We start from the raw sequence: 26,101 nt of genomic DNA on the forward strand, positions 1-26,101 counted from the left end.
TGGTAGTAGGTGCCAGGCGCACCGGTTTGAGTGTGTCAAAAACTGAAACGCTACTGGGTTTTTTCACACTCAACAGTTTCCCGTGTATCAAGAATGGTCCACCACCCAAAGGACATCTCGCCAACTTGACACAACTATGGGAAGCATTGGCGTCAACATCGTCCAGCATCCCTTTGGAACGCTTCTGACTCCTTGCCCCAACAAATTGAGGTTGTTTTGAGGGCAAAAGGGGATGCAACCAGTGAATTCATCAATGCCAAGGGAAGCCAGGCTTCCCCAAAAAAACACATATAAAATAATTTATATTTTGTCTCTCTTTGTTTCATAATGTTCCTTCAATTCGCAAGAGGCTGAATGTATCTTACCAGACAAAGCATCCGAGCGAGCAAAACAGCGCCCCTCTGTGTCTGTATGTGTAACCCATCTATCTGATGCTGTCTGGTCGAAAAGAGTATGACATTGTTGCTGCCCGTAGCATTGAACGCAAGGGAAGCCAGCGAGCATTTGACCAATCAGCGTAGTATAAAATAATAGCCAATCAGCATTGAGCTAAACTGAGTGAGCTCAACTGTGAATGGTCCTGGCGCACCAAAAAAAAGTGTCAAGGGAAGCCAGTTTGGATAGGGCTTCACACCAATCAAATCACATCGAGAGCAAAACATCATTGACAGAAAAAACTTGAATTGTTGCGTCTCTTTGTGTTGTTGTCCTCCAGTGGATAGCTATCTAGCTAAAATGGTCCCTTTCCTAAATTAGCCATGGATAGAGATAGGGATTTGAACTTGTGGTTTTACTTAATTCTCTGTACTGGCCAATGATTATAATGGCGATTCTGATCCAACCGTAAATTCCTACATTGTGTCCCTGGCCTGAGAGGATGGAAGTTCAACATGTATCTAGATGAAGAAGGCTAATGTTAACTAGCTGGCTCATTATTGCCCATGAAAGGAAGTTAGGCTAGCAAGCAAGCATTTTAGCCAGGCAGACTAGGACAACAAAATCAGCACACACACACACACACACACACACACACACACACACACACACACACACACACACAGCAATCATAACCATGGACAGCTACATATTTACCTTATTTAGCTTGTTTTTGGTATATTTTAATTGTCACTGTATTAGAACAAGCTTAGGTGATATTATGAAGTTAAAATGTAGAGGTTGAAATGGTGCAGGAATAGTGGAGACAGCTCCTTTTTCTTTGCGACATGTGGTTACTCTCCGTGGTTCTAAATCAATAGTTGTCTGCAGTAGTAGTCGAAAAATGTTAAAACATTAACTTCCTTGACCACGCTGTAGGTCATGGAACTGTTTGTTACATGCGATATGCTTTGTGGACTTCAGCGGACAGAGGTTGTTCTCCGGTTTTGTGATGAGACAAAGGTGTGGTTGAAGTTATTCTGCTACTGTGTCTTCTTATTGTCTTGGCCTTAGGCTTATATACAGTACAGTTGAAGTCGGAAGTTTACATACACCTTAGCCAAATACATTTAAACTCAGTTTTTCACAATTCCTGACGTTTAATCCTAGTAAAAATTCCCTGTCTTAGGTCAGTTGGGATCACAACTTTATTTTAAGAATGTGAAATGTCAGAATAATAGTAGAGAGAATTATTTATTTCAGCTTTTATTTCTTTTATCACATTCCCAGTGGGTCAGAAGTTTACATACACTCAATTAGTATTTGGTAGCATTGCCTTTAAATTGCTTAACTTGGGTCAAACGTTTCGGGTAGCCTTTCACAAGCTTCCCACAATAAGTTGGGTGAATTTTGGCCCATTCCTCCTGACAGAGCTGGAGTAACTGAGTCAGGTTTGTAGGCCTCCTTGCTCGCACACGCTTTTTCAGTTCTGCCCACAAATTTTCTATGGAATTGAGGTCAGGGCTTTGTGATGGCCACTCCAATAACTTGACTTTGTTGTCCTTAAGCCATTTTGCCACAACTTTGGAAGTATGCTTGGGGTCATTGTTCATTTGGAAGACCCATTTGAAACCAAGCTTTAACTTCCTGACTGATGTCTTGAGATGTTGCTTCAAAATATCCACAAAATTTTCCTTCCTCGTGATGCCATCTATTTTGTGAAGTGCACCAGTCCCTCCTGCAGCAAAGCACCCCCAGAACATGATGCTGCCACCCCCGTGCTTCAAGGTTGGGATGGTGTTCTTCGGCTTGCAAGCCTCCTGTCACGTCTGCTCCCGACCTTCCCTCCTCTGGCGCTTGAGGGCGCCAGGCTGCCCTGCATCACGCACTGCTGTCATCAATTACGCACACCTGCCTTCCCTCGTCACGCGCATCAGCGATATTGGACTCACCTGGACTCACTCGCTCATCTGTTTATTTCCTCCCCTGTATTTGTCAGTTCCCTGCTCTGTTCCCTGCTGATGCATTAATTGTTTTTTGTCTGTGTTACCTGTTTGCTGACGCTGTTACTGTCTCGTTCCATGTCCGTTCTATATTAAATGTTTTACTCCCTGTACCTGCTTCGTCTCTCCAGCGTCATCCCATGTGACAGAATGCATCAGCCCACACACGAAGCATCGGGGAGTACTGGCGTTCTGGTTGGTATGGTGGCATCGGCTCTGGGTCGCCACCGATGGAACCGGGGGTGCCTAGCCAGCTCGTTGGGCTTTCACGCTCTGGCTGGCTCGAGAGGTTTCCTTGCCCCGGTTGGCTCGGATGGCGCCCATCCCACGTCAGGCCTCAGCCGGATCGTCAGTTCTTGTTCGCCCAGCCGTATCCAGGAGTTTTTTCCCGTTTTTTTTGGTGACGTTGGGGTGGATTCTGCCACCGATGGAACCGGGGGTGCCTAAGCTAGACCATCGGGCTTCCACGGCTTGGCTGGCTCGAGAGGTTTCCTTGCCTCGGTTGGCTCGGCGGCTTCCCATCCCATGTCACTCTCCACCGGATCATGGGGCTCCCTCTTTGCAGCGGGATCGACAGGCATCTTGCCTCAGCCGGATCGTCAGGCTCCCATGCCTCAGCCGGCTCGCCAGGCTCTCACGCTCCTGCCGGTTTGTTGGGCTCCCACGCCCCAACCGGCTTGCCCAGCTCCGGTTCGCCCAGGTGGGACGCCGAATGGCGCCCCAAGGGGGGGGGTACTGTCACGTCTACTCCCGCTCTTCCCTCCCCTGGCGCTTGAGGGCGCCAGGCTGCCCTGCATCACGCACTCCTGTCATCAATTACACACACCTGCTGTCACGTCCTTACCAGCAGAGGGAGTAATTGTATTAGTTTTGGTCAGGATGTGGCAGAGGGTTTGTGTTGTGTGTAGGTTCTAGATAGGTTTTCTATGTGTAGGTTGGGTGCTGGACTCTCAATTGGAGGCAGGTGTTTCTAGTTGCCTCTGATTGGGAGTCCTATAAACAGGTGTGTGCTTTTCTTTGTGGTTGTGGGTAGTTGTTTGTGAGCACTGCTTTGTTTAGCCTGCCACACTGTTCGTGTCGTGAGTATTGTTTATTGTTTTTTTCCTGTGGATGCTTTGCTCGTGTTTTATTAAAAAGATGAGTATCCACATTCCCGCTGCGTTATGGTCCTCCCTTCAACACAACGACATTATCTGTGACACCTGCCTTCCCTCGTCATGCGCATCAGCGATATTTAAACTGTTCTTCCTTGTTGAGCAGCCTTTCAGGTTATGTCGATATAGGAGTCGTTTTACTGTGGCTATAGATACACTTGTACCTGTTTCCTCCAGCATCTTCACAAGGTCCTTTGCTGTTGTCCTGGGATTGATTTGTACTTTTCGCACTAAAGTACGTTCATCTCTAGGAGACAGAACACGTCTCCTTCCTGAGCGGTATGGCGGCTGCGTGGTCCCATGGTGTTTATACTTGGTACTATTGTTTGTACAGATGAACGTGGTACCTTCAGGCATTTGTAAATTGCTCCAAAGGATGAACCAGACTTGTGGAGGTCTACAATTTGTTTTCTGAGGTCTTGGCTAATTTCTTTTGATTTTCCCATGATGTCAAGCAAATAGGCACTGAGTTTGAAGGTAGGCCTTGAAATACATCCACAGGTACACCTCCAATTGACTCAAATGATGTCAATTAGCCTATCAGAAGCTTCTAAAGCCATGACATAATTTTCTGGAATTTTCCAAGCTGTTTAGAGGCACAGTCAACTTAGTGTATGTCAACTTCTGACCCACTGGAATTGTGATACAGTGAATTATAAGTGAAATTATCTGTCTGTAAACAATTGTTGGAAAAATGACTTGTGTCATGCACAAAGTAGATGCCCTAACCGACTTGCCAAAACTATAGTTTGTTAACAAGAAATGTGTGGAGTGGTTGAAAAACAAGTTTTAATGACTCCAACCTAAGTGTATGTAAACTTCCCACTTCAACTGTATCACGATGGCAAGGCATACGAACTAACAGGTTATAGAGCAAACAATGCAATTATCACAACAAATTGGTTGTAATATGGCTTTTTTTCCCTGGCTTGGTTTCCCCAGTGATTTTACCCACACACCGCTACTGGGTGCAACTAAATATTATGAAGGTGTTCCTAATGTTTTGTACACTCGGTGTGTATAAGAAAGTGTACTATGATGATCTCATACTAACTTTATCTTTGACAATGCACTGAAAAGGTTAGGTCTCTTATTAGTTTCAAGATTCCAAGTGCAAGGGTTTGTAGGCTTGTGATTACAGCTTGGCGACCAGAGTTTCATTTTAGTTTGGAGTCAAGAGTGTTCGAAGAGACACCTTATGTCATCTGCCCTTTTATGTAACTCCCTGACAGCTAAGTAAAGGGTTGTGGTCAAGAATCGGCTGGATCTCTGACTTGAGGACCCAAAAGGACATCAATAATGAGGGCTATAGGAGTGCACTTCTTGGGATGACATGGCCGGGAGGATGGCTAATAAGGCTTTAAAAGCCACAACTGTCCACCTGGCCCCTTAGCAGACCACCAGCTGTCTTTTTCCCAAAGTGCACCCTGATTCTTTCTGACAGTGGGAGATCTGTGGTTGCAGGATACCACAGGGGCCAACATTTATGTTAGCGTCAAACAAACAAAGGCTAAAGAGAAATTAGTTGGACTAATTAAGTTTAGGGGGAATTTATTTTCTTCCTCTCTTTTTTATTCAAACGGCAGAGAAAAAGAGAAATACTTACTTACAAACTTGATTTATTGATGAAAATTCCAATGTGATGTCTGGCAAACAACATATAAATAACTTAAAGGGCATCTTAAATGCATTCCCATGAAATTTTTAGTGCCACTGTAATATAAGCCACTACCTGTCATGAATCACAAATAACCTTGGCTCTATCCTCTTAGTTCAGCTCAGTGTGCTTCATTCCTTATTACTGGCCTGACAGGGAAATGTTTACCCATCCGACAAGAGAGATGCCATTTCATAGTCACAAAAAGGAATTGCATCTGACTGGGGCAGAACACTCTGTCCCCATATCCTTGCTGGCTATAATTTTGTTGTCATTTTGTGTGCTGTGATCACATCATTGATGTGACAGTGCCGGGCATTAGGTAAAGTCCCTGAGCTGGTGCTCACTTTCAGGCTTTTTCTCTCCTTGTCATCCACATTGATTAGATTAGACCCAGGTGGCAAACATAGTTCTTTGGGACATCAAGGAAAAGGACGATACTGTTCATGACTGAAAATTCAGAGTTAAAATGTTCAAAGATTATTAATATGTTTTATTATGTATTTTAATATTTACAATAATTGTTAAAAGGAGATACCTTAATACCTTATGAAGAGACCTGGCTAGCAACCATAGGCCGACTTGTTGGTGCGGTGGACAGCTCCCCTTACTGTAACTGACGTTTATGCTTTCATTGATGGTACACAGTACATTTTGCAGTGTTAAATCAACACTTAAAGACTTAATTTTAACACTTTCTCAGATAACATATGGTCCCACTCTACAGAGTGTAAAAAGTACTCTGATTATAGTGTTATATATACATCTCCATAGCGTCAAAATTAAAACTGCATTACACTTGCCAGTGTTATTTATATTTAACACTACGGTTGACCTAGAGTTAACTCATATTAGTGTTAAACAAAAACACTGTGACAGTAAGTCATTTCGGGTGTTGTTTTAACACTGTTTGGTGTAAAGCCAAATTTGCACATTTCCCATTATGCCTTTTCTGTTAAAGTGAATTGTAGAGTTACCACCCATGACTGTATTTGTTAGTGACAGAGATATGGTTGTTGAATTCTTTCCTATTAAAGGGATGTGGTTTTCACCAAATGAGTATCTAAGGCGAATGTTATCAAAAACATTTTACTTTATGACAACACATTACATATAACATAAGGTGTTACTTTGATGGCCTAGTTTACCCTAACACATTGGTGTTAGGAAACTCCTGGTTTGCAGGCCACATCAGGCCTGCACGTCACAATATTCTGGCTTGCAAAGTGATGTGTAATTCCTATTGGAATCCAGACAGAGTTAGGATATCCAACAGTTGGAATTTTTATTCACCCGCAACCTGCATTCAGAATGACTGTCAGGGTTGGGAAACTTGATAAAAAGACCATATAAACTTTTAAACCGGAACAACCATTTTAGTAACTGGTGCTATAAATCTAACTGATTGGGTTAGTTTAGAAAATCATTATATATACACACACACACGTGTTTTTCTCCCCAATTTCGTGGTATCCAATTGGTAGTTACAGTCTTGTCCCATCGCTGCAAATCCCATACGGACTCGGGAGAGGCGAAGGTTGAGAGCCATGTGTCCTCCGAAACACAACCCAGCCGAGCTGCACTGCTTCTTGACACAATGCCCGCTTTACCTGGAAGCCAGCCTCACCAATGTGTTGGAGGAAACACCGTACACCTGGTGACCATGTCAGTGTGCACTGTGCCCGGCCCGCCACAGGAGTCACTAGAGCACAATGGGACAAGAACATCCCTGCCGGCCAAACCCTCCCCTAACCCGGACAACGCTGGGCCAATTGTGCGCCTCCCCATGGGTCTCCCGGTCGTGGCCGGCTGCGACTCGAACCAGGATCTCTAGTGGCACACCACTGCGCCACTCGGGAGGCCTAGAAAACAATTATGTTATTTATCTTTGTGTAGCATAAGATGAATCAATCAACGTAGGTGCAAAAATACAGATATTAAAAACAATCCCAAAATATCTACATGCAGAGCATGCTGGGAAATATGATAATGATGGGTGTGGTTTTGATGGGACTGTTTTACTCTCCACAGTGTAAAACATGAACTCTGGATAATAACACCATCACTCTTGCAGAATGAATTTAACTCCTGAATCAACACTAGAAATGTTACACTGGCCAATTTGCTGTGTAATAGGACGTTTTGGGGACATTAACTTTAGTTGAACGAGCTGTCCATAGGCATACAGGTAAAGTTTCTTACAAAATATATATAAAAAAGAGATATCAAATGGATTGAACTGAAGACATTAGCAGGCAGTATTGTTCTTTATATCTCCCATTACAACTATGCATTTAAATAATGCTTATGGTTATAACAGATTCAACTTTCATTCTTTCATATTGTCTTCATAATGTCTGGTCAGAGGAGGGTGTGTGCCAAGCCTGAGGTCCCTCCTTAACCTGCACAATGACCTCCTGAGGGACTGACTGGCCGTGGCATGGATAATCAGCCTGGTCCCTCTGTGGTTATGGCCACTAGCTGGGCTAATAAGAACAAAGTACTGGGGCTAATAACAAACAAATGGGAATAGAGCGTGGGGAGAAAACAGACTATGGTGCTGCTGCATGGATGATTCAACCATTGGTTGGTTGGAGAGAAAAAAAAGCGAGCCCAGTTTGCTTATTAAAGATCAGTGATGGAAGTGAACCATAATGCTGTAATGAGGATGGGAAGGCCTCCGCCAGCTCCTGGTTGGAGGCACAGGCAAGCCCATGCTTGTACGTTTTACAGGAATAGATTACTGGAGCCTATTGCCCTGCTGTAATGACCTCTCTTGTTAGCCTCAGATGCATGGCTCTTCATTAGAATGCAAAGCCTTTCACCTCTCTGGATACCCCACTATCATAGATAGGGGCTTGTTTAAGGTTCAAACACAGACTTTATGCAACTTTATTGAAACAGAATGCAACATTGATTCAAAGTGATGTTCAGTATGCTGATACTTGATACTTTATTTCAAGCCTGGTTGTTTTCCCTCGGAAATATAATGTTGGTGACTCAAGAAAACACAGGAACTTTTTATACATCAGAAGTATTCTGTATATTTTACTCCGGTTCAAACCTGACTGATTTCTGCCAATAGGCTCTGCTGGCTATTTCAGTTATTAGCAGGTCATCCTCCCACTTTCACTAGTCAAGTGTCTTGACCTGTAGGAATGGTATTTAACCATGCACTTCTTCTGATTGTTCACATTGTGTTTTCTCACCTATCTTGATAAATGCATTTTCTGAACTTGCTAGAACTTGCAAGGGTCTACCAGAAGGGCATGGTAAGGGTATACAATAATGTAATCAGTTGTGCTGATCTCTCTGAGTTAACACACATCTGTGAACACTGCACGTGGTCACTGAGTTGAGTTCTCTATTTCAAGCTGTTGAGGGTTGGGGAGGAGGACAATGGCAGCCAAACAGCGGGCTCTGAAGTTAGAACAACCGATATGTCTTATCATGACCTCTACCAATGTGCTTTGCAATGCCCACATGTTGAGAAACATGCTATTTTCGAACAATAATGTAATATCAACGACAGTTACATTGTGTTGATATGGAGCATAAAAACAATACCATTTATGCACTTCAAGAAAACATTGGAGCTAGGAACACAATTATTTCGCTACACCCGTAATAACGTCTGCTAAATACGTGTATGTGATAAATAACATTTGATTTGATTTTTTGCGAAATGTTTATAGAATTTGGGGCTGGCATTGGGATATTTATCAAAACAAAATGTCCATGTATGCATATTTCGATTAGTCTTACGTATTTCAATCGATAAGTAGACTTAAGTAAAATGTGGAGTTTTGCCAACCGTGTAAAGCAACACACAGCATCGAATTGGCTCATTCTGGACTACAACATTCATGTTGGATTTTGTCCAATGACCCTGTCACACTGCCACACATCAATGAAGCTCTAATACTGAAAAATAGACAAGATGACAAGATGAGATCGACCTTTTCTGCAGAATAGTTCCCTCTAAAGTTAGTCTATATATTTGAGTGGAATATCTGATTTTTTTCCCCCCTGTGCATAATTAATTAAGTCTATAACTGCTAATCAAACAATACAACTCAAAAGAGTCCAATCGTTTAATAATTACAGTGCTATCTTATCATATCATTAAACAAAATCGCACGAATTCTTAAGATTTTACACATTTGTTAGAATTCTGAAATAGAAATTGGGTGAGCCCATCGAATTAAACAATTATTTTCAGATTGTTATTTGATTGGTGATTTTGTTTTTTCATTCTTGCTGATTTTTATTATGTTGTTTTATTTGTCAGGGCACTCGCTTGGAGTGCTCTGATTCAAAACTTTAGACCAGAGTAATAAAATATTTACCTGCCTTGGGACTCATAAACACATCTTCAGATGAACGGCATGATTTCACGCTATATCACCATCATTTTAAAGCATGAAGTGCACTGCCTGTCATTTTTGCTGTGTTAATAATATATTTTTGTTTCTCCGGTAAACATACTTTACCACTCTTACCACATGAATAGGTAAATAACGCACGCTTTCCTTAATAATGTCAAAATCTACAGGGGGAAAACATCATTGTATGTTTCCGGCACGCCTATTTGTATTGATATTGGTTTCTACAACCAACATGAGCATGTGACAATGCACCACAAAGATATGAAATAGTTAACATATAGATGTGATATACATCACATAAAGTTCTAATTTGATCAAATTAGGACATGATGCTGATTGATTGTCTCTACACGCAAATGGGGTTTATGCACAAAGCCATGATGACTATCCCAATTAAGAGCTGTCTTATTAAATTACTGTCTTGAGCTAACCAATAGCAATAGTTGTTTCATTAGCAAGGAAGAGTGTTGAAAAGAAAATCCTTCCTGATTACAGGATGGTGTCAATTGGCTTATTTGCTCTCTTACTCAAAGTGCCTCAAACCATAGGAAGGCGTTTTTTTTCGTTTGCTAGATTAGAGTTATTAGGCGTGGACAAAAGCTTACATATAGTTTGCCTTAATAGCGGTTTGTCATTGAGAGCTATGCAGCTCGAGAATTGCATCTTGCCAGCTAGTGTGCTCTCCAAGAAATGTCTGAATGTGGGCAGTGGCTACCCATGCTCCGATGGATCTGAGCTCGCAGGACCATACTATTATATCTGCTAGTGACAACCTGGAGAGAAGTTCACCTCTGAAAAAAAATTCCATGGGGATGACGAATCAGTCAGAGGAAGACAATTTTTCCGACTCCAAGGACGCATCAGGGGACGTCCAGAGAGGCAAACTCTCTCCTGATCTCCACGGAGTCTCTGAAATTCGTCATAATTTCGATGGATCTACAGGAGAAAGGTATATCCTTTCTCAATCTAACCAACCACAGTCAGTCTCAGCAACTCCAAGTGCTATGTTCCCCTATCCGAGTCAACATGGACCAGCGCACCCGGCTTTTTCTATTGGGAGTCCGAGTCGTTATATGGCCCACCATCCAGTTATCACTAATGGAGCGTACAACAGTCTTCTGACCAACAGCTCCCCGCAAGGCTACCCAACCGCGGGTTACCCATACGCGCAACAGTATGGACACACTTATCAAGGAGCGGCGTTCTACCAGTTTTCCTCCGCGCAAGCTGGGCTGGTGCCTGGGAAAGCGCAGGTATATCTGTGCAACAGGGCCCTGTGGCTGAAGTTTCACAGACATCAAACAGAGATGATAATCACTAAGCAAGGACGGTATGTATCCCTCTCCGGTTACATTCACTTCACCACAAGTCTGGAGGCAAATATTGTGATAATAGCCTAATACGCATTTTTTTTTGGGGGGGGGGGGGGTATGGAAGGTAATTGCAATTGTAGTTCGTTCAATATATTGGCTATATTCTCAATATCATTGAAATAATTGAACATGTTTAACTGACTATATATTTTCTTGGATTGTTTCACAAATAATTTCACCATTTCATAGATCACCAAAAGTGCTGGTCTGTTACGCATGACACATCGCCTGCTATTACATCAGCGCACAACATTTATAGGATTATTCATTGTATTATTACAGACGGATGTTCCCCTTTTTGAGTTTCAACGTTTCTGGTCTCGACCCGACGGCGCACTACAACATATTTGTGGATGTTATTCTTGCTGATCCAAATCACTGGCGATTCCAGGGTGGCAAGTGGGTACCATGTGGCAAAGCGGACACAAATGTGACAGGTACGTTCCTGTAGCCTACATCCCTGTGAAGTATACAGTGAAGATAACGGTTGATAATTAAGATAAACGTAGGCCTTGATTCTGCAATGGCAAGCTAACACGCAACATTGAACTAATACAACCAAACAAATATATGATCTAATTAATATAATTGAAAATCAATATTTGTATGATATTTTCTAGTAGCAGTGCATTTCAATGTATTTAATGTATTTATTTTCCACAGGAAACAGGGTGTATATGCACCCTGACTCCCCAAACACCGGGGCGCACTGGATGCGCCAAGAAATCTCATTTGGAAAGCTGAAGTTAACGAACAATAAAGGAGGTTCAAACAACACGGGACAGGTCAGCGACAACATTTTAATTTTAGATACAGGCTATAAAACAAAACGTTAAATAGTATGACCAGAAACTTTAAAAGACCCTCAACTATTGAGTAAGGAGAGTTTGTTGTGCTGACACCTGCAGTTACATAATAGTTCGCTTATTATGTTCCCCCCCAATAATTGATCATAATCTAAAGTCTAAATAACCATTTTTATAAAATGTGTTATTTTTCTTCAAAACGAATGTCTTATCCTGTCTTCGGTGTTGGTCCTTTAGGCTCTATCAAGAAACTACCATGGCTTATTTACTCCAGTTTTAAGTTCGAAATTGACTTTGGTCATTTATGGAATATCTTCCTTACTTGTACCTCCAGATGGTGGTTCTACAATCCCTTCACAAGTACCAGCCCAGACTCCATGTAGTGGAAGTCAACGAAGATGGAACCGAGGACTCCAGCCAACCTGGAAGAGTACAGACGTTCACTTTCCCAGAAACACAGTTTATCGCAGTCACAGCTTACCAGAATACCGACGTGAGAAAACCATTTTGAAAATTCTTATTGACGATAATTCCATTCGTTAAGTATTATAGTATTGTTGCCTATATCCAAAAGCCACATTTCCTTCGGTATATTAGGATTTGGAACGGTAGAAAACAGCAAGCACCTGTTATTCGTTCAAATCTGCCTCATGTTTTTCTGTGCAGATTACGCAGCTAAAAATCGACCACAATCCATTTGCTAAAGGATTTCGGGACAACTATGACACGTAAGACTATTTGTCACTTACTATTTGTGCTTTTATTCTTTGTGTTTAATCCCGTTTGTTTTGCTTGGTTCTGCCTCTCTCCGATTAGAAATTAAATTAAATGATATAGGTGAATTAATTGGAGAGAACCCATTTGAGGCAATTGAAATGATAGAGATACTTTTTATGTAAATTTAGTGTAGCCTAATCATGCCTCATTATTTTTTGCTCATGCTACATTTTAATCTAAAGACATTTCAATCGCAGGAAAACTTTTAACCAACATTTCTAATACAGCAAGTTTTTCGTTATATTGTGAGATTGTTAGGCTTTTCGTTAGGCTATTGCAAATGAACAAAATAGGCTATTCATGAGAAGCCATATAATATATGATATAGGCCCATCAAGTTCTTGGAACGTGCGTTCATTGGGTGCGAGGATTGGTATATGGCCTATGTTGTGTCCACGTTGGCTCTTCAATATCAATAATCTTAAAATGTAATCAGCATCGATAACGAATTAACCTATCAAGGTTCAAGTTTTCGTTTCATTTTAACGGGGACACATTAATAAGCATATGCCTAATTATAATTTGCAGTAGGCCTCAGTCCACTATAATAACCACATTATGGTGACTTTTTATCAGGCCACTGGTTAGATGATAATAATTATTTGATGATGTCCCCCAAAAAATGTAGGTAGTCCTAGGCCTAGTTCCTTCTGCATTTGTATCAAATTAGCATTTGTGAAAGTTTGTTCCATTCTTGCACATTGGCAGCAGTAGCGGTTCTAGACCATTTAAACTGGGGGGGGGGCAAGCTGGGGCCAGTTGTACTGTTAGAGGGGCCAGTTACATTAAACGTTATTGTTGTCATATCGTTTTCTTCACTGCATTAGCAGGCAAAAGACCATGTTCATAATCATCATCGTTGCCACTGTCTAATAACGGATGTAAAAAAAGACTGATAGCAAAAATTAGTTATGTAAAAATGATTTCATACTCCACATTTAGGGGGGCCACAAGGGGGCCCAAAATTGTTATCACTGGGGCACTGGCCCCCCCTGCCCTCCCCAGAACCGCTAGTGATTGGCAGTGAAGGATATTTCTCATGATTCATAGTTTGTTTGTATGTTTCTCCCTCATCTTTTCAGTGTCTACACAGGTTGCGACATTGACCGGTTAACGCCATCACCGGGTGACTCGCCTCGCTCTCAGATCATGCCTGGTGCGAGATATGCCATGGCTGGTTCTTTCCTACAGGACCAATTTGTCAGCAGTTATGCCAAATCTCGCTTTCACCCTGGCGTAGGGACTGGTCCTGGCACGGACCGCAGCGTCCCACTTAGTAACAGCTTGCTATCCCCGCAACAAACCGAAGAGCCCACAGTTGCATCCCCGCAGCGATGGTTTGTCACCCCTGCCAATAACCGACTGGACTTTGCCGCCTCGGCATACGATGCCGCCGCGGCTGCTGATTTTGCCGGTAACGCGGCCACCCTGCTGTCATATGCAGCGGCTGGAGTAAAGGCCCTTCCCCTGCCCACTGCAGGGTGCTCAAGCAGACCTCTCGGTTACTATGCCGACCCATCCGGCTGGGGCACACGCACACCACCCCAGTACTGCAGTAAGTCTAGCCCTGTTCTATCCTGCTGGCCCACAAATTCTGTTGGTGGCAGAACAGGCACCTCTAACTACCTGGTTGATGACGCCGACACCATCCCAACAGAAAGGTCACCCATCGGAGGTTCTGACGAGGCAAAACCAAAAGACTTATCCGAATCCAGCTGGATTGAGACGCCGTCTTCAATCAAGTCGATTGATTCAAGTGATTCTGGTATTTTTGAGCAAGCCAAACGGAGAAGAATTTCACCGTCTGCCACACCGGTTTCGGAAACCCAGTTGAAATCTGAGATGTTGGCGCCAAGAGAGTGTGAGAAAAATTGCGCCAAGGACATTGGTTACTATAGTTTCTATCCACACAGTTAAACAACCAGACATCTGGAAAAAAACGCATGACCCATGTGTTATTTTTAGATCCATCTATCTGTAGCCCATATCCAACTGATAATATCCAACGGATAGGCCTATCAGTTGCAATGCACACCCTGTCTTGGACCAACATTGACGAACGATTTAAAGATGTTGGCTCGTAGAGCATAGGCCCTACAAAGCACATTTAGGCGAGATTCTTCCATTTAACAGTATTAGTTTGCTATCTGATGGGCCTTAATACAGTAGGCTATTTATTTAATTTGAAGATTTTTCACCAACAGCAATTGTCTATTGTAATTATGAAAATAATGTACATAATATTTAACCCTTTAGTGATACTGTGAAATGAATGTAAACTATTGAATTCATTTGTAATATTTCTAAGTGTAGACATACTCGTTGGTTGTGTTTTAAAACGCATATCGTAGGCCTATACTATAAACAAGTGATTCTCATACAATGTGTTAGATAACAACAACAAACAAAAAAACTATTGCGAGTCTATGATGGCTATGTCGTTGTGTAGCATTTACTGGTAGGAGCGAGATCTGAGTATATGTAGCCTAATTATTTCTGAACTCATTGTAGTAGGCTGCTCTTTGCCCATCATGTTCAATCACAGTGTCAGTACAAAATATCCAGATATTAGACATTTGAGTATGCAGCCATTTTATCTTACGCAAAATAGGATGGAAATTCTTTCTAGGTGTGGTAATAAACGTTCTAAATGTTGATATAGTGTACTTTTTACTAGGCTACATTAATAAGGGGAAAAAACAATGTTGTAATTTTTACGTCTTTTTCGGACCTTCCATTATTTTTTACAGATTGTGTACTAGTGTATGTGGAAGCTTCTGTATCTGCTGTAATGTGCTTCATTGCAATAAATTATAGAAACGTTGGACCAAGATGCTTTCATCCTTCTAAATCCACAGTAGTAGCCTATGCATGGACCAAACGTGACGTACCCAAAACATTTCCAACATAAGCTACCAATTTTTCATAGAATGACAAAATTCTTGGATTTTGTGGCTAATTACAAGTTAATATAGGTAGGCCTGGGAGTCACGGGCTTAAAACAGCAGGGACCATAAAACCAAGTTCGTACAGATGGGAGTGGAGATGCCGGACCACATTCCGTAAAGGTCTGAAATGGCATCCTCGTGCACTACTTTTGAACAGAGAGGTCAACTCTGCCTGATCAAAAGTAGTGCACTATAAAAGGAATAGGGTGCCATTTCAGACGAAGCCAGAGTAGCCAGAGAGAGAAGAGAGAGAGAGAGAGAGAGAGAGAGAGAGAGAGAGAGAGAGGAGAGATAGAGAGAGGAAGAGAAAAAGCATGTATAAGTTATCCTCACAGATCCACAGATCATGAAGATGGGGCTAGGCTATGCAAGCCCTATTTTAAGTTAGGCAAAAGGGTTAGGGTTCCCCATTCAGGGTTACGAGTAGTGCGAATTATACTGTGACATTCAGTGGTCACGTTTTTTTCCCCACGGGAGTTCATATTACATCATTTTATGGGCCTAATAGTTAAGACATGTATTTTAATGATAAACATGTATTACCTTTTAATGTGGTATGAACACAACCAGTCATGATGTTTTCATCTGATTGTCTAACAAATCACTTCAAAAACTAGGCTACCTGCATACATTTGTCTACTCCAAAATAATTCCAGCATCCAAGCAGTACATCAGCCACTGGATGAACGGAAAGAGACATCTGTTACAAAACACCGACACTTGTAATGTCATTCAGTGATTGTCATTAGAACTACACTCTTGTAGCCTGAATTAATTAATGCATCTTGCTGACAAATTGATCATTTTTGCACAAAGAAAATTCGGGACACCTGAAAGGGGGCTGAAATAGGGGACGGAAATACAGCTGTGTCTGTCCTGAGCTGGAAACTGTGAGGGCCCAGTTGAAACAAGGCAACAACAGTAAACATGTCATCCCCCATTCACCTACTCTGCATCTCACAAAGACACTGTGGTTGGAACCAAAAATCTCAAATTTGGACTCATCAGATCAAAGGACAGATTTTCACTGGTCCATTGCTCGTGTTTCTTGGCCCAAGCAAGTCTCTTCTTCTTATTGGTGTCCTTTAGTAGTGGTTTCTTTGCAGCAATTCGTCCATGAAGGCCTGATTCACACAGTCTCCTCTGAACAGTTGATGTTGAGATTTTGATGCATTTATTTTGGTTGCAATTTCGGAGGCTGGTAAATCTAATGAACTTATCCTCTGCAGCAGAGGAAACTCTGGGTCTTCCTTTCCTGTGGCGGTCCTCAAGAGAGCCAGTTTCATCATAGCGCTTGATGGTTTTTGTGACTGCACTTGAAGAAACTTTTAAAGTACTTGACATTTCCGGATTGACTGACCTTCATGTCTCAAAGTAATGATGGACTGTCGTTTCTCTTTGCTTATTTGAGCTGTTCTTGCCATAAAATGGACTTGGTCTTTTAGCAAATAGGGCTATCTTCTGTATACCACCCTTACTTGTCACAACACATTCATTGGCTCAAACGCATTAAGGAAAGAAATTCCACAAATGAACTTTTAACCTCTTACATCTAGACGTTCCGCTAGCGGAACACCTGCTCCAATATCCAATGATAGGCGTGGCGCGAATTACAAATTCCTCAAAAATACAAAAACTTCAATTTTTCAAACATATGACTATTTCACAGAATTTTAAAGACAAGACTCTCCTTTATCTAACCACACTGTCCGATTTCAAAAAGGCTTTACAGCGAAAGCAAAACATTAGATTATGTCAGCAGAGTACCAAGCCAGAAATAATCAGACACCCATTTTTCAAGCTAGCATATAATGTCACAAAAACCCAGAAGACAGCTAAATGCAGCACTAACCTTTGATGATCTTCATCAGATGACACACCTAGGACATTATGTTATACAACACATGCATGTTTTGTTCAATCAAGTTCATATTTATATAAAAAAACAGCTTTTTACATTAGCATGTGACGTTCAGAACTAGCATAACTAAACTTCCGGGGAATTTACTAACAATTTACTAAATTACTCACGATAAACGTTCACAAAAAGCATAACAATTATTTTAAGAATTATAGATACAGAACTCCTCTATGCACTCGATATGTCCGATTTTAAAATAGCTTTTGGTGAAAGCACATTTTGCAATATTCTAAGTACATAGCCCAGCCATCACGGGCTAGCTATTTAGACACCCGGCAAGTTTAGCCTTCACCAAAATCAGATTTACTATTATAAAAGTTTGATTACCTTTTGTTGTCTTCATCAGAATGCACTCCCAGGACTGCTACTTCAATAACAAATGTTGGTTTGGTCCCAAATAATCCATCGTTATATCCGAATAGCGGCGTTTTGTTCGTGCGTTCCAGAAACTATCCGAAATGGTAAATCAGGGTCGTGCGCATGGCGCAATTCGTGACAAAAAATTTCTAAATATTCCATTACCGTACTTCGAAGCATGTCAACCGCTGTTTAAAATCAATTTTTATGCAATTTATCTCGTAAAAAAGCGATAATATTCCGACCGGGAATCTCCTTTTCGGCAAACAGAGGAAAAATCACAAAGACGGGGGCGGCCAGGGCACGCGCCTAAGCCCACAGTCCCTTGATCGGCCACTTGACAAAGGCGATAATGTGTTTCAGCCTGGGGCTGGAATGACGACATTCTGTTTTTTCCTGGGCTCTGAGAGCCTATGGAAGACGTAGGAAGTGTCACTTAGAGCAGAGATCCTTTGTAATTGAATGAGATGGCAAAGAAGTTCAAGAAATGGTCAGACAGGCCACTTCCTGTAAAGGAATCTCTCAGGTTTTGACCTGCCATTTGAGTTCTGTTATACTCACAGACACCATTCAAACAGTTTTAGAAACTTTTGAGTGTTTTCTATCCAAAGCCAATAATTATATGCATATTCTAGTTACTGGGCAGGAGTAGTAACCAGATTAAATCGGGTACGTTTTTTATCCAGCCGTGAAAATACTGCCCCCTAGCCATAACAGGTTAACAAGGCACACCTGTTCATTGAAATGCATTTGAGGTGACTACCTCATGAAGCTGGTTGAGAGAATGCCAAGAGTGTGCAAAGCTGTCATCAAGGCAAAGGGTGGCTACTTTGAAGAATCTCAAATATAAAATGTATCTGATTTGTTTAACACTTTTTTGGTTACTACATGATTCCATACTTGTTATTTCATAGTTTTGATGTCTTCACTATTATTCTACAATGTAGAAAATAGTAAAAATTAAGAAAAACCCTGGAATGAGTTGGTGTGTCCAAACTTTTGACTGGTACTGTACGTCATGATGATTTAGATATATGAAGACTATTTAGCTATGCATTCTCAAATGCAGTATCACTTTCCACAATCATTATTGACCAATATTCTGGTCAAAAGGCTAATACTGCTACAATATCTGTGTATCCCATTGATGCCGTTCCATTTGTATACACCAGAGGGCATCAAATACTTTCCCAAAACTGTTTTATGAGAATGAACAATAGTTCAGATAAATCAGTCAAAACAGCATCAATTCTGCCAGTTGACCGAACGATTCTATGACTTGATATATTTTATATGATGCCTAGCAACAGGTATTGTGCCCAGGGGAAAGGAGTGATGATGTTTGAGGTGGATGATGAGAGCTTTCTGAGGACATGGGACTGGTACCGGGCATAAGAGATGTATTGTTTAGAGTGGGACTGGAGCACAGCTGAAACCTAATGGAGGGCAACGTGGGCTCCCACTTTAATGCTGAGAGCCAAAGGAGAAATGCTGCCATGCTTTCGAACCAAGGCCAAGTTGGACACTGAATTTGGATGACGGGAGCATGGCCTAGTAATGGTCAGGTGTGATCAGTCTGAGTAGTGTGATGTCCTAACTTGGTATCCTCCAAGGCCTGTCCATGAGATCCTAATCCATTTTGATCCACTCCTAATCTGAGACAATTTATTAGGATGGGCCCTGATCTCTGTGGTGAGTGAGCGAGTGCACAGGGGGAGCTGCTGGTTGTGAGATGGAGACATGTTCAGAGTTGGACTGTATATGGTGTGTAAGGGCTTGGAGAAGCAACAGTTGTTCTGGGAATAGGGCATAGTGAGACATTATCATGACCTATGACCTGAGCATTGCATTTGACCAGCCAAGAGATGGCAGAATATGTTATGTATAGATGGACTTTTTTCTCCGCCACATATTTACTGCCATGCATTCACATCTATCCTTAATACACTACCCATTACACATTTGAATAAATAAAACGAATACACTTAAAATAAACGTGACTTTTAAAAGACATGGACATTTAAAATGACATTATATGCTCTGGTTTCTCGCCTAGTACTGTAGTTTGTGTCAGAGTTGTGTGAAGTTTGTCTCCTGTGTTGAATCTGTTTTGTTCTTTAGAATTGTAATTTTGTTATCACAAAAACTTCATTGAGATACGGTAGCCTACCAACATCATCCGTTCAAGAGGTAGCCTACCAACATCATGGGTAAGAGAAGGGCCCGATAATCTATTCTGCCGCATCACGACAAGGCAAAAGGGATGCTCATGGTTTGTTAGCATGGATATAATATAAGCTGCGCCCCTGTGAGGAATAATTATCTGGCAGGGCTTCACGACTGCTAAACATGTGACCATAGCGTGTCAATTCGTGGTTCTTCTGCACCGCACTTTTCAGACCTGACAGGAATAGTGAAAAGAACAGTTGACTACCACCATTCCATACAAACGGATCCATTATTGTTCACGCAACAGAACATGGACATCAAGGACCAAGGAGCTCAAATGGAGCCGCTACTGCCAACGGTAAGGAGCCACTCACCCCCCATTGCACTGCTCTCAGCGGACGTTATTTTCTTTGTGGCGCACATTGACTACATCCCGCGTGCATCTTTTATGATCCAGATATTTGGCGGTGAAAGTGATTTAGATGATGACAAGTAGCATGTGGAATGTAGTACAGTGTCACAGCCGATATCACCACAGACATTGATACAATTAGATAAACAGGAAAGCCGGTATATATATTTTCTAAATCTGCTACAGTGGTTATATCAACCACCTGCAGTAGCATAAAATATGCCATATTCTTTTCACACACCAAGCGTTCTAACCTATGCATAAATGTGAAATGCAATTTTGGTCAAGGAAATATTTTGGACAGCTTTGATTGATGTTATGAAGACATTCTATCATAGGCTTCACATTTTTTTCATTATAATATCAGTGAATTTAGATATAGTTCTCTTTTCCTCAATAGTCTATAGACTCGTGTCATGTAGAATATAATAGAACAAAATTCTTCATTTTCTTCTAGGAGGAAATTCCTTGCACAAAGATTTGGTGAGTCAACCAGGACAAATTATACCACTGGGTTATAAAATATGAATATCAACATATTGCTCATAAATAAATGAGTGAATCTGAATAAAAAAGCGGACTTTCTGTGACTGAAGACTGTAGCTTACCATTGCAGGCCTATACACATTTCATTAAATTCCTAATTATAGTCAGTAAGTGCTTCTTCTCTGGCAGATGACATTTGATTTTAATTTGGTAAAACCAGTAGTGACCCCATGCACCAAGGTCATGTAGTACTACTGTATTTGAACCCAGGGAAATAGATTGTACAGTATGTTTACACAGACATTCACCGATTCACAGGCACATTAGTGCAACCTATGAACTCATAAGCCTGATTGATCTATGAGGTTGCTTAATCATATCCTAGAGGGTAGTTTCAGGGTGCCTGCCAAGTGCCCTGCTAACGATCAGAGAGCCTTGAGTTAAGCGATCAGTCAAGATGCATGCATCCCAAATGGCAGCCTATTCCCTTCACAGTGCACACATTTTGACCAGGGATCACAGGACCATGGGTGTCTGTAACCAGGCTGAAAATTGCTTGTGGGCAAAGTTATAGCTTGTAGCATATAGCTTATTGCTTATATCTTGCACTGCATAGAACTGGGACGGTATTTGGGTTGGCTGCATTGTTGGGTGATGGGCTTCCTAAGGGAATATCCAGCAACTGCACGGGCCTCTGACGTCAACCTCAGTTTAGCATGTCTGTGAGTGCTTGTGGAATTGCTTAGCATCCGACCGCAAGGCGCTACAGAGGGCAGTGCACACGGCCCAGGACAGGCCGAGCTCCCTGCCCTGCCAGGACCTCTATACCAGGCTGTGTCAGAGGACGGACCTAAAAATTGTCAAAGACTCCAGCCACCCTAGTCATAGACTGTCCGCTCTGCTACCGCACGGCAAACGGTACCGATGCACCAAGTCTGCAACCAACAGGACCCTGAACAGCTTCTACCCCCATACCATTAGACTGTTAAGTAGTTAGTTAATTAGTTAACCAAATATCTACCCGGACTATCTGCCTTGACCCTTTTTGCACTAACTTGTTTTGATTCATCACATACACTGCTGCTTCTGTTTGGTATCTGTCATGTTGACTAGTCACTTTATTCCTAGTTATATCTACATATCTACCTCAATAACCTCATATCGCTACACATCGACTCGGTACTGGTATATAGCCAAGTTATCGCTACTCATTGTGTATTTATTATTACTTCTCTCTGCATTGTTGGGAAGGGCCCATAAGTAAGCATTTCACTGGTAGTCTACACCTGTTGTTTACAAAGCATGTGACAAATAATGTTTGATTTAATTTGGAAGGAAGGATGCAATGAACATTTTGCAAACTAGTCCAGATTAAATTAAAAACTAAAATGTTTATGCACTACCAGCATCTGTGCTGCTATAATCACTTCCGAAGAGATTTGTTTTCATTATCCATTTGCTGTTGACAGTAAAGCAGCTTTTTGTATAACCCCCAAAATACAATCCTCTGTCTGCATTGACTGGTGTGGTGACTGACAGGTGGATGAGTCTGTTCTGATCCTGTGCTTAATACTATCTTGTACCTATGTTACACCCTCTTAATTAGAGTGGTTGTGAATCAGAAAGCTATCTAGGTTGTTGAGAGCCATGTTCAATGATGAGTTATCTCTTCTGCCTACAGCACCATTTTCCTGACTAATCTCTGTGCGCAAAATGGGATTTGATGACCTAATTTTAAATCACCTCACACACTTATCACACACTTCAATCATCAGTAATTTGATTTAGATTAGATTATGTAAACTTGATTGTCTGTTGCTCACATGCATTTCATAAAAATCCACAACAAAAAGAGAGACATAAAACAGTTATAAGGAACATACAAACAATTTATGCAAACGACAGCTTAATCAAATCAAATTTATTTATATAGCCCTTCTTACATCAGCTGATATCACAAAGTGCTGTACAGAAACCCAGCCTAAAACCCCAAACAGCAAGCAATGCAGGTGTAGAAGCACGGTGGCTAGGAAAAACTCCCTAGAAAGGCCAAAACCTAGGAAGAAACCTAGAGAGGAACCAGGCTATGAGGGGTGGCCAGTCCTCTTCTGGCTGTGCAGGGTGGAGATTATAACAGCACATGGCCTAGATGTTCAAATGTTCATAAATGACCAGCATTGTCAAATAATAATAATCATAGTAGTTGTCGAGGGTGCAACCAGTCAGTAACATAAGAGTAAGTGTCAGTTGGCTTTTTCATAGCCGATCTTTGAGAGTATCTCTACCGCTCCTGCTGTCTCTAGAGAGTTGAAAACAGCAGGTCTGGGACAGGTAGCACGTCCGGTGAATAGGTCAGGGTTCCAGCAGGTCTGGGACAGGTAGCACGTCCGGTGAATAGGTCAGGGTTCCATAGCTGCAGGCAGAACAGTTGGAACTGGAGCAGCAGCACGGCCAGGTGAACTGGGGACAGCAAGGAGTCATCAAGCCAGGTAGTCCTGAGGCATGGTCCTAGGGCTCAGGTCCTCCGAGAGAGAGAAAGAAAGAAAGAGAAAGAGAGAATTAGAGAGAGCATATTTAAATTCACACAGGACACCGGAAAAGGCAAGAGAAATACTCCAGATGTGACAGACTGACCCTAGCCCCCCGACACATAAACTACTGCAGCATAAATACTGGAGGCTGAGACAGGAGGGGTCAGGAGACACTGTGGCCCCATCCGATGAAACCCCCGGACAGGGCCAAACAGGTAGGATATAACCCCACCCACTTTGCCAAAGCACAGCCTCCACACCACTGGAGGGATATCTCCAACCACCAACATACCACCCCGGGACAAGGCCGAGTATAGCCCACAAAGATCTCCGCCACGGCACAGCCCAAGGGGGGGCGCCAACCCAGACAGGAAGACCACGGTCCAATGCAGCCTTTAAAATAAATATCTCAAAATCAAATCATTTCTGGGTTACAATTAAATACCGTACTTTAACTTCTTACATCTAGACGTTCCGCTAGCGGAACACCTGCTCCAATATCCAATGATGGGCGTGGCGCGAAATACAAACTCCTCGAAAATCCGAAAACTTCCATTTTTCAAACATATGACTATTTTACACCATTTTAAAGACAAGACTCTCCTTTATCTAACCACACTGTCCGATTTCAAAAAGGCTTTACAACGAAAGCAAAACATTAGATTATGTCAGCAGAGTACCCAGCCAGAAATAATCAGACACCCATTTTTCAAGCTAGCATATAATGTCACAAAAACCAAAACCACAGCTAAATGCAGCACTAACCTTTGATGATCTTCATCAGATGACACTCCTAGGACATTATGTTATACAATACATGCATGTTTTGTTCAATCAAGTACATATTTATATCAAAAACCAGCTTTTTACATTAGCATGTGACGTTCAGAACTAGCATTCCCACCGAACACTTCCGGTGAATTTACTAAATTACTCACGATAAACGTTCACAAAAAACATAACAATTATTTTAATAATTATAGATACAGAACTCCTTTATGCAATCGCGGTGTCCGATTTTAAAATAGCTTTTCGGTGAAAGCACATTTTGCAATATTCTGAGTAGATAGCTCACCATCACGGGCTAGCTATTTTGACACCCACCAAGTTTGGTACTCACCAAACTCAGATTTACTATAAGAAAAATTGGATTACCTTTGTTGTTCTTCATCAGAATGCACTCCCAGGACTTCTACTTCAACAACAAATGTTGGTTTGGTTCCAAATAATCCATAGTTATATCCAAATAGCGGCGTTTTGTTTGTGCGTTCAAGACACTTTCCGAAGGGTAATGAAGGGTGATGCGCGGACGCGTATCGTGACAAAAAATTTTCAAAATATTCCATTACCGTACTTCGAAGCATGTCAAACGCTGTTTAAAATCAATTTTTATGCGATTTTTCTCGTAAAAAAGCAATAATATTCTGACCGGGAGACGTCCTTTCTGTTCAAAGACTCATAATCTAAAATGGACTCTTCACCTGCACGCGCACACCCGTCTCATTGTTCTCAGATCGACCACTTACCAAATGCGCTACTGTTTTTCAGCCATGGGCTGCAAAGTCATCATTCAACGTTCTGGCGCCTTCTGAGAGCCTATGGGAGCGTTAGAAAATGTCACCTTACAGCAGAGATCCTTTGTTTTGGATAGAGATGATAAAGAAGGCCAAGAAATGGTCAGACAGGGTACTTCCTGTACAGAATCTTCTCAGGTTTTGGCCTGCCATTTGAGTTCTGTTATACTCACAGACACCATTCAAACAGTTTTAGAAACTTTGGAGTGTTTTCTATCCAAAGCTACTAATTATATGCATATTCTAGTTTCTGGGCAGGAGCAATAACCAGATTAAATCGGGTACGTTTTTTATCCGGCCGTGAAAATACTGCCCCCTATCCATAACAGGTTAATAGTTTTCCATTAAAATGGTCAAAAAGAAACAAAAAAGCCTTTTAGCAATAAAAAAACGATTTCTCAAAAACTAGGACTGTCTGGTCTGAGTGGGGAGGGACATGTAATCTGAAAGTAGCTGTTATTGGCAGAAAGATTTTGAACCATCTTTGTTATTGTTCTATATTAACTTACAGTATACCGCCTGGTGATGTCACCAGGCAAGCCAAAACTCAACCCATGCAAAACCTGGGCTGTGTTCAGTATGTTTTTACATTCTGGAACATTACATTGAATGGAAACGGTGCTGTACTGAACGACCAGTTGAACAACTGGGAGGGGTTGGGGGTTGGGGAACACTGTCAGCATGGCCATTTCCCTTTAAATACGTCACTCATTGCTTCAAGCCACACCTCGCCATACCCAACAATCAGGAGCAAACGTACCTCAAAGTCTATTAAATAGATTTTACATTTTTAAGAATGTACCAGAAAGCTTTGGCGAAACGTGTTGTTCAGCACAAACCGTACCGCAAAGTGGCAAACGTTCAAGTGAACTGAACGCACCTCTGCTAATTAGAAGGTCCTGTGTAGATTGTATTTTCAACCAGCAGCTATCAGGAAATAACACTGATCAAATTTCTTCACACTTTTACAGTGTTAGTTTTGTCAGCTGTTCATCAGCTATACAATATGATACAAAACACAGGAAAGACAGCATTTTGACTGCACTGGGCTTGCGTCTTCATAGGTTTCCTGTAATGAGACCATCATCCTTTTCTACATATGTTAGTGGAGTGTAAAGAAATCTGCACACATGGCTTCGCTGCATTCATTGCATTCATATATATAAGACT

General features: G+C 41.7%; 2 protein-coding genes across 3 annotated transcripts in view; both read left to right on the plus strand.

The window, feature by feature from the left end:
- Positions 1-10,088: 10,088 nt before the first annotated feature.
- LOC106586185 (T-box brain protein 1) lies at positions 10,089-15,355 on the plus strand. The gene is given in 7 exon segments (XM_014173156.2): positions 10,089-10,315; positions 10,317-10,907; positions 11,233-11,387; positions 11,614-11,735; positions 12,091-12,249; positions 12,423-12,484; positions 13,616-15,355. Coding segments are annotated over 7 exon segments (2,019 nt in total). The 5' UTR covers positions 10,089-10,220; the 3' UTR covers positions 14,451-15,355.
- A 4,622-nt stretch (positions 15,356-19,977) lies between these two features.
- The window catches only part of LOC106586186 (sodium-driven chloride bicarbonate exchanger), a 46,846-nt gene continuing 40,722 nt past the window's right edge, over positions 19,978-26,101 (plus strand). Inside the window, exon 1 of one of the 2 annotated variants that reach the window (XM_045707667.1) lies at positions 19,978-20,286. In XM_045707667.1, coding sequence (XP_045563623.1) covers positions 20,239-20,286 — 48 coding nt within the window. In that variant the 5' untranslated portion in view covers positions 19,978-20,238. The remainder of the gene's footprint in view (positions 20,287-26,101) is intronic. The other variant, XM_014173158.2, reaches the window with a different exon arrangement.

Source organism: Salmo salar, chromosome ssa25 (genome assembly GCF_905237065.1).
Source record: "Salmo salar chromosome ssa25, Ssal_v3.1, whole genome shotgun sequence".
Lineage (NCBI taxonomy): Eukaryota > Metazoa > Chordata > Actinopteri > Salmoniformes > Salmonidae > Salmo > Salmo salar.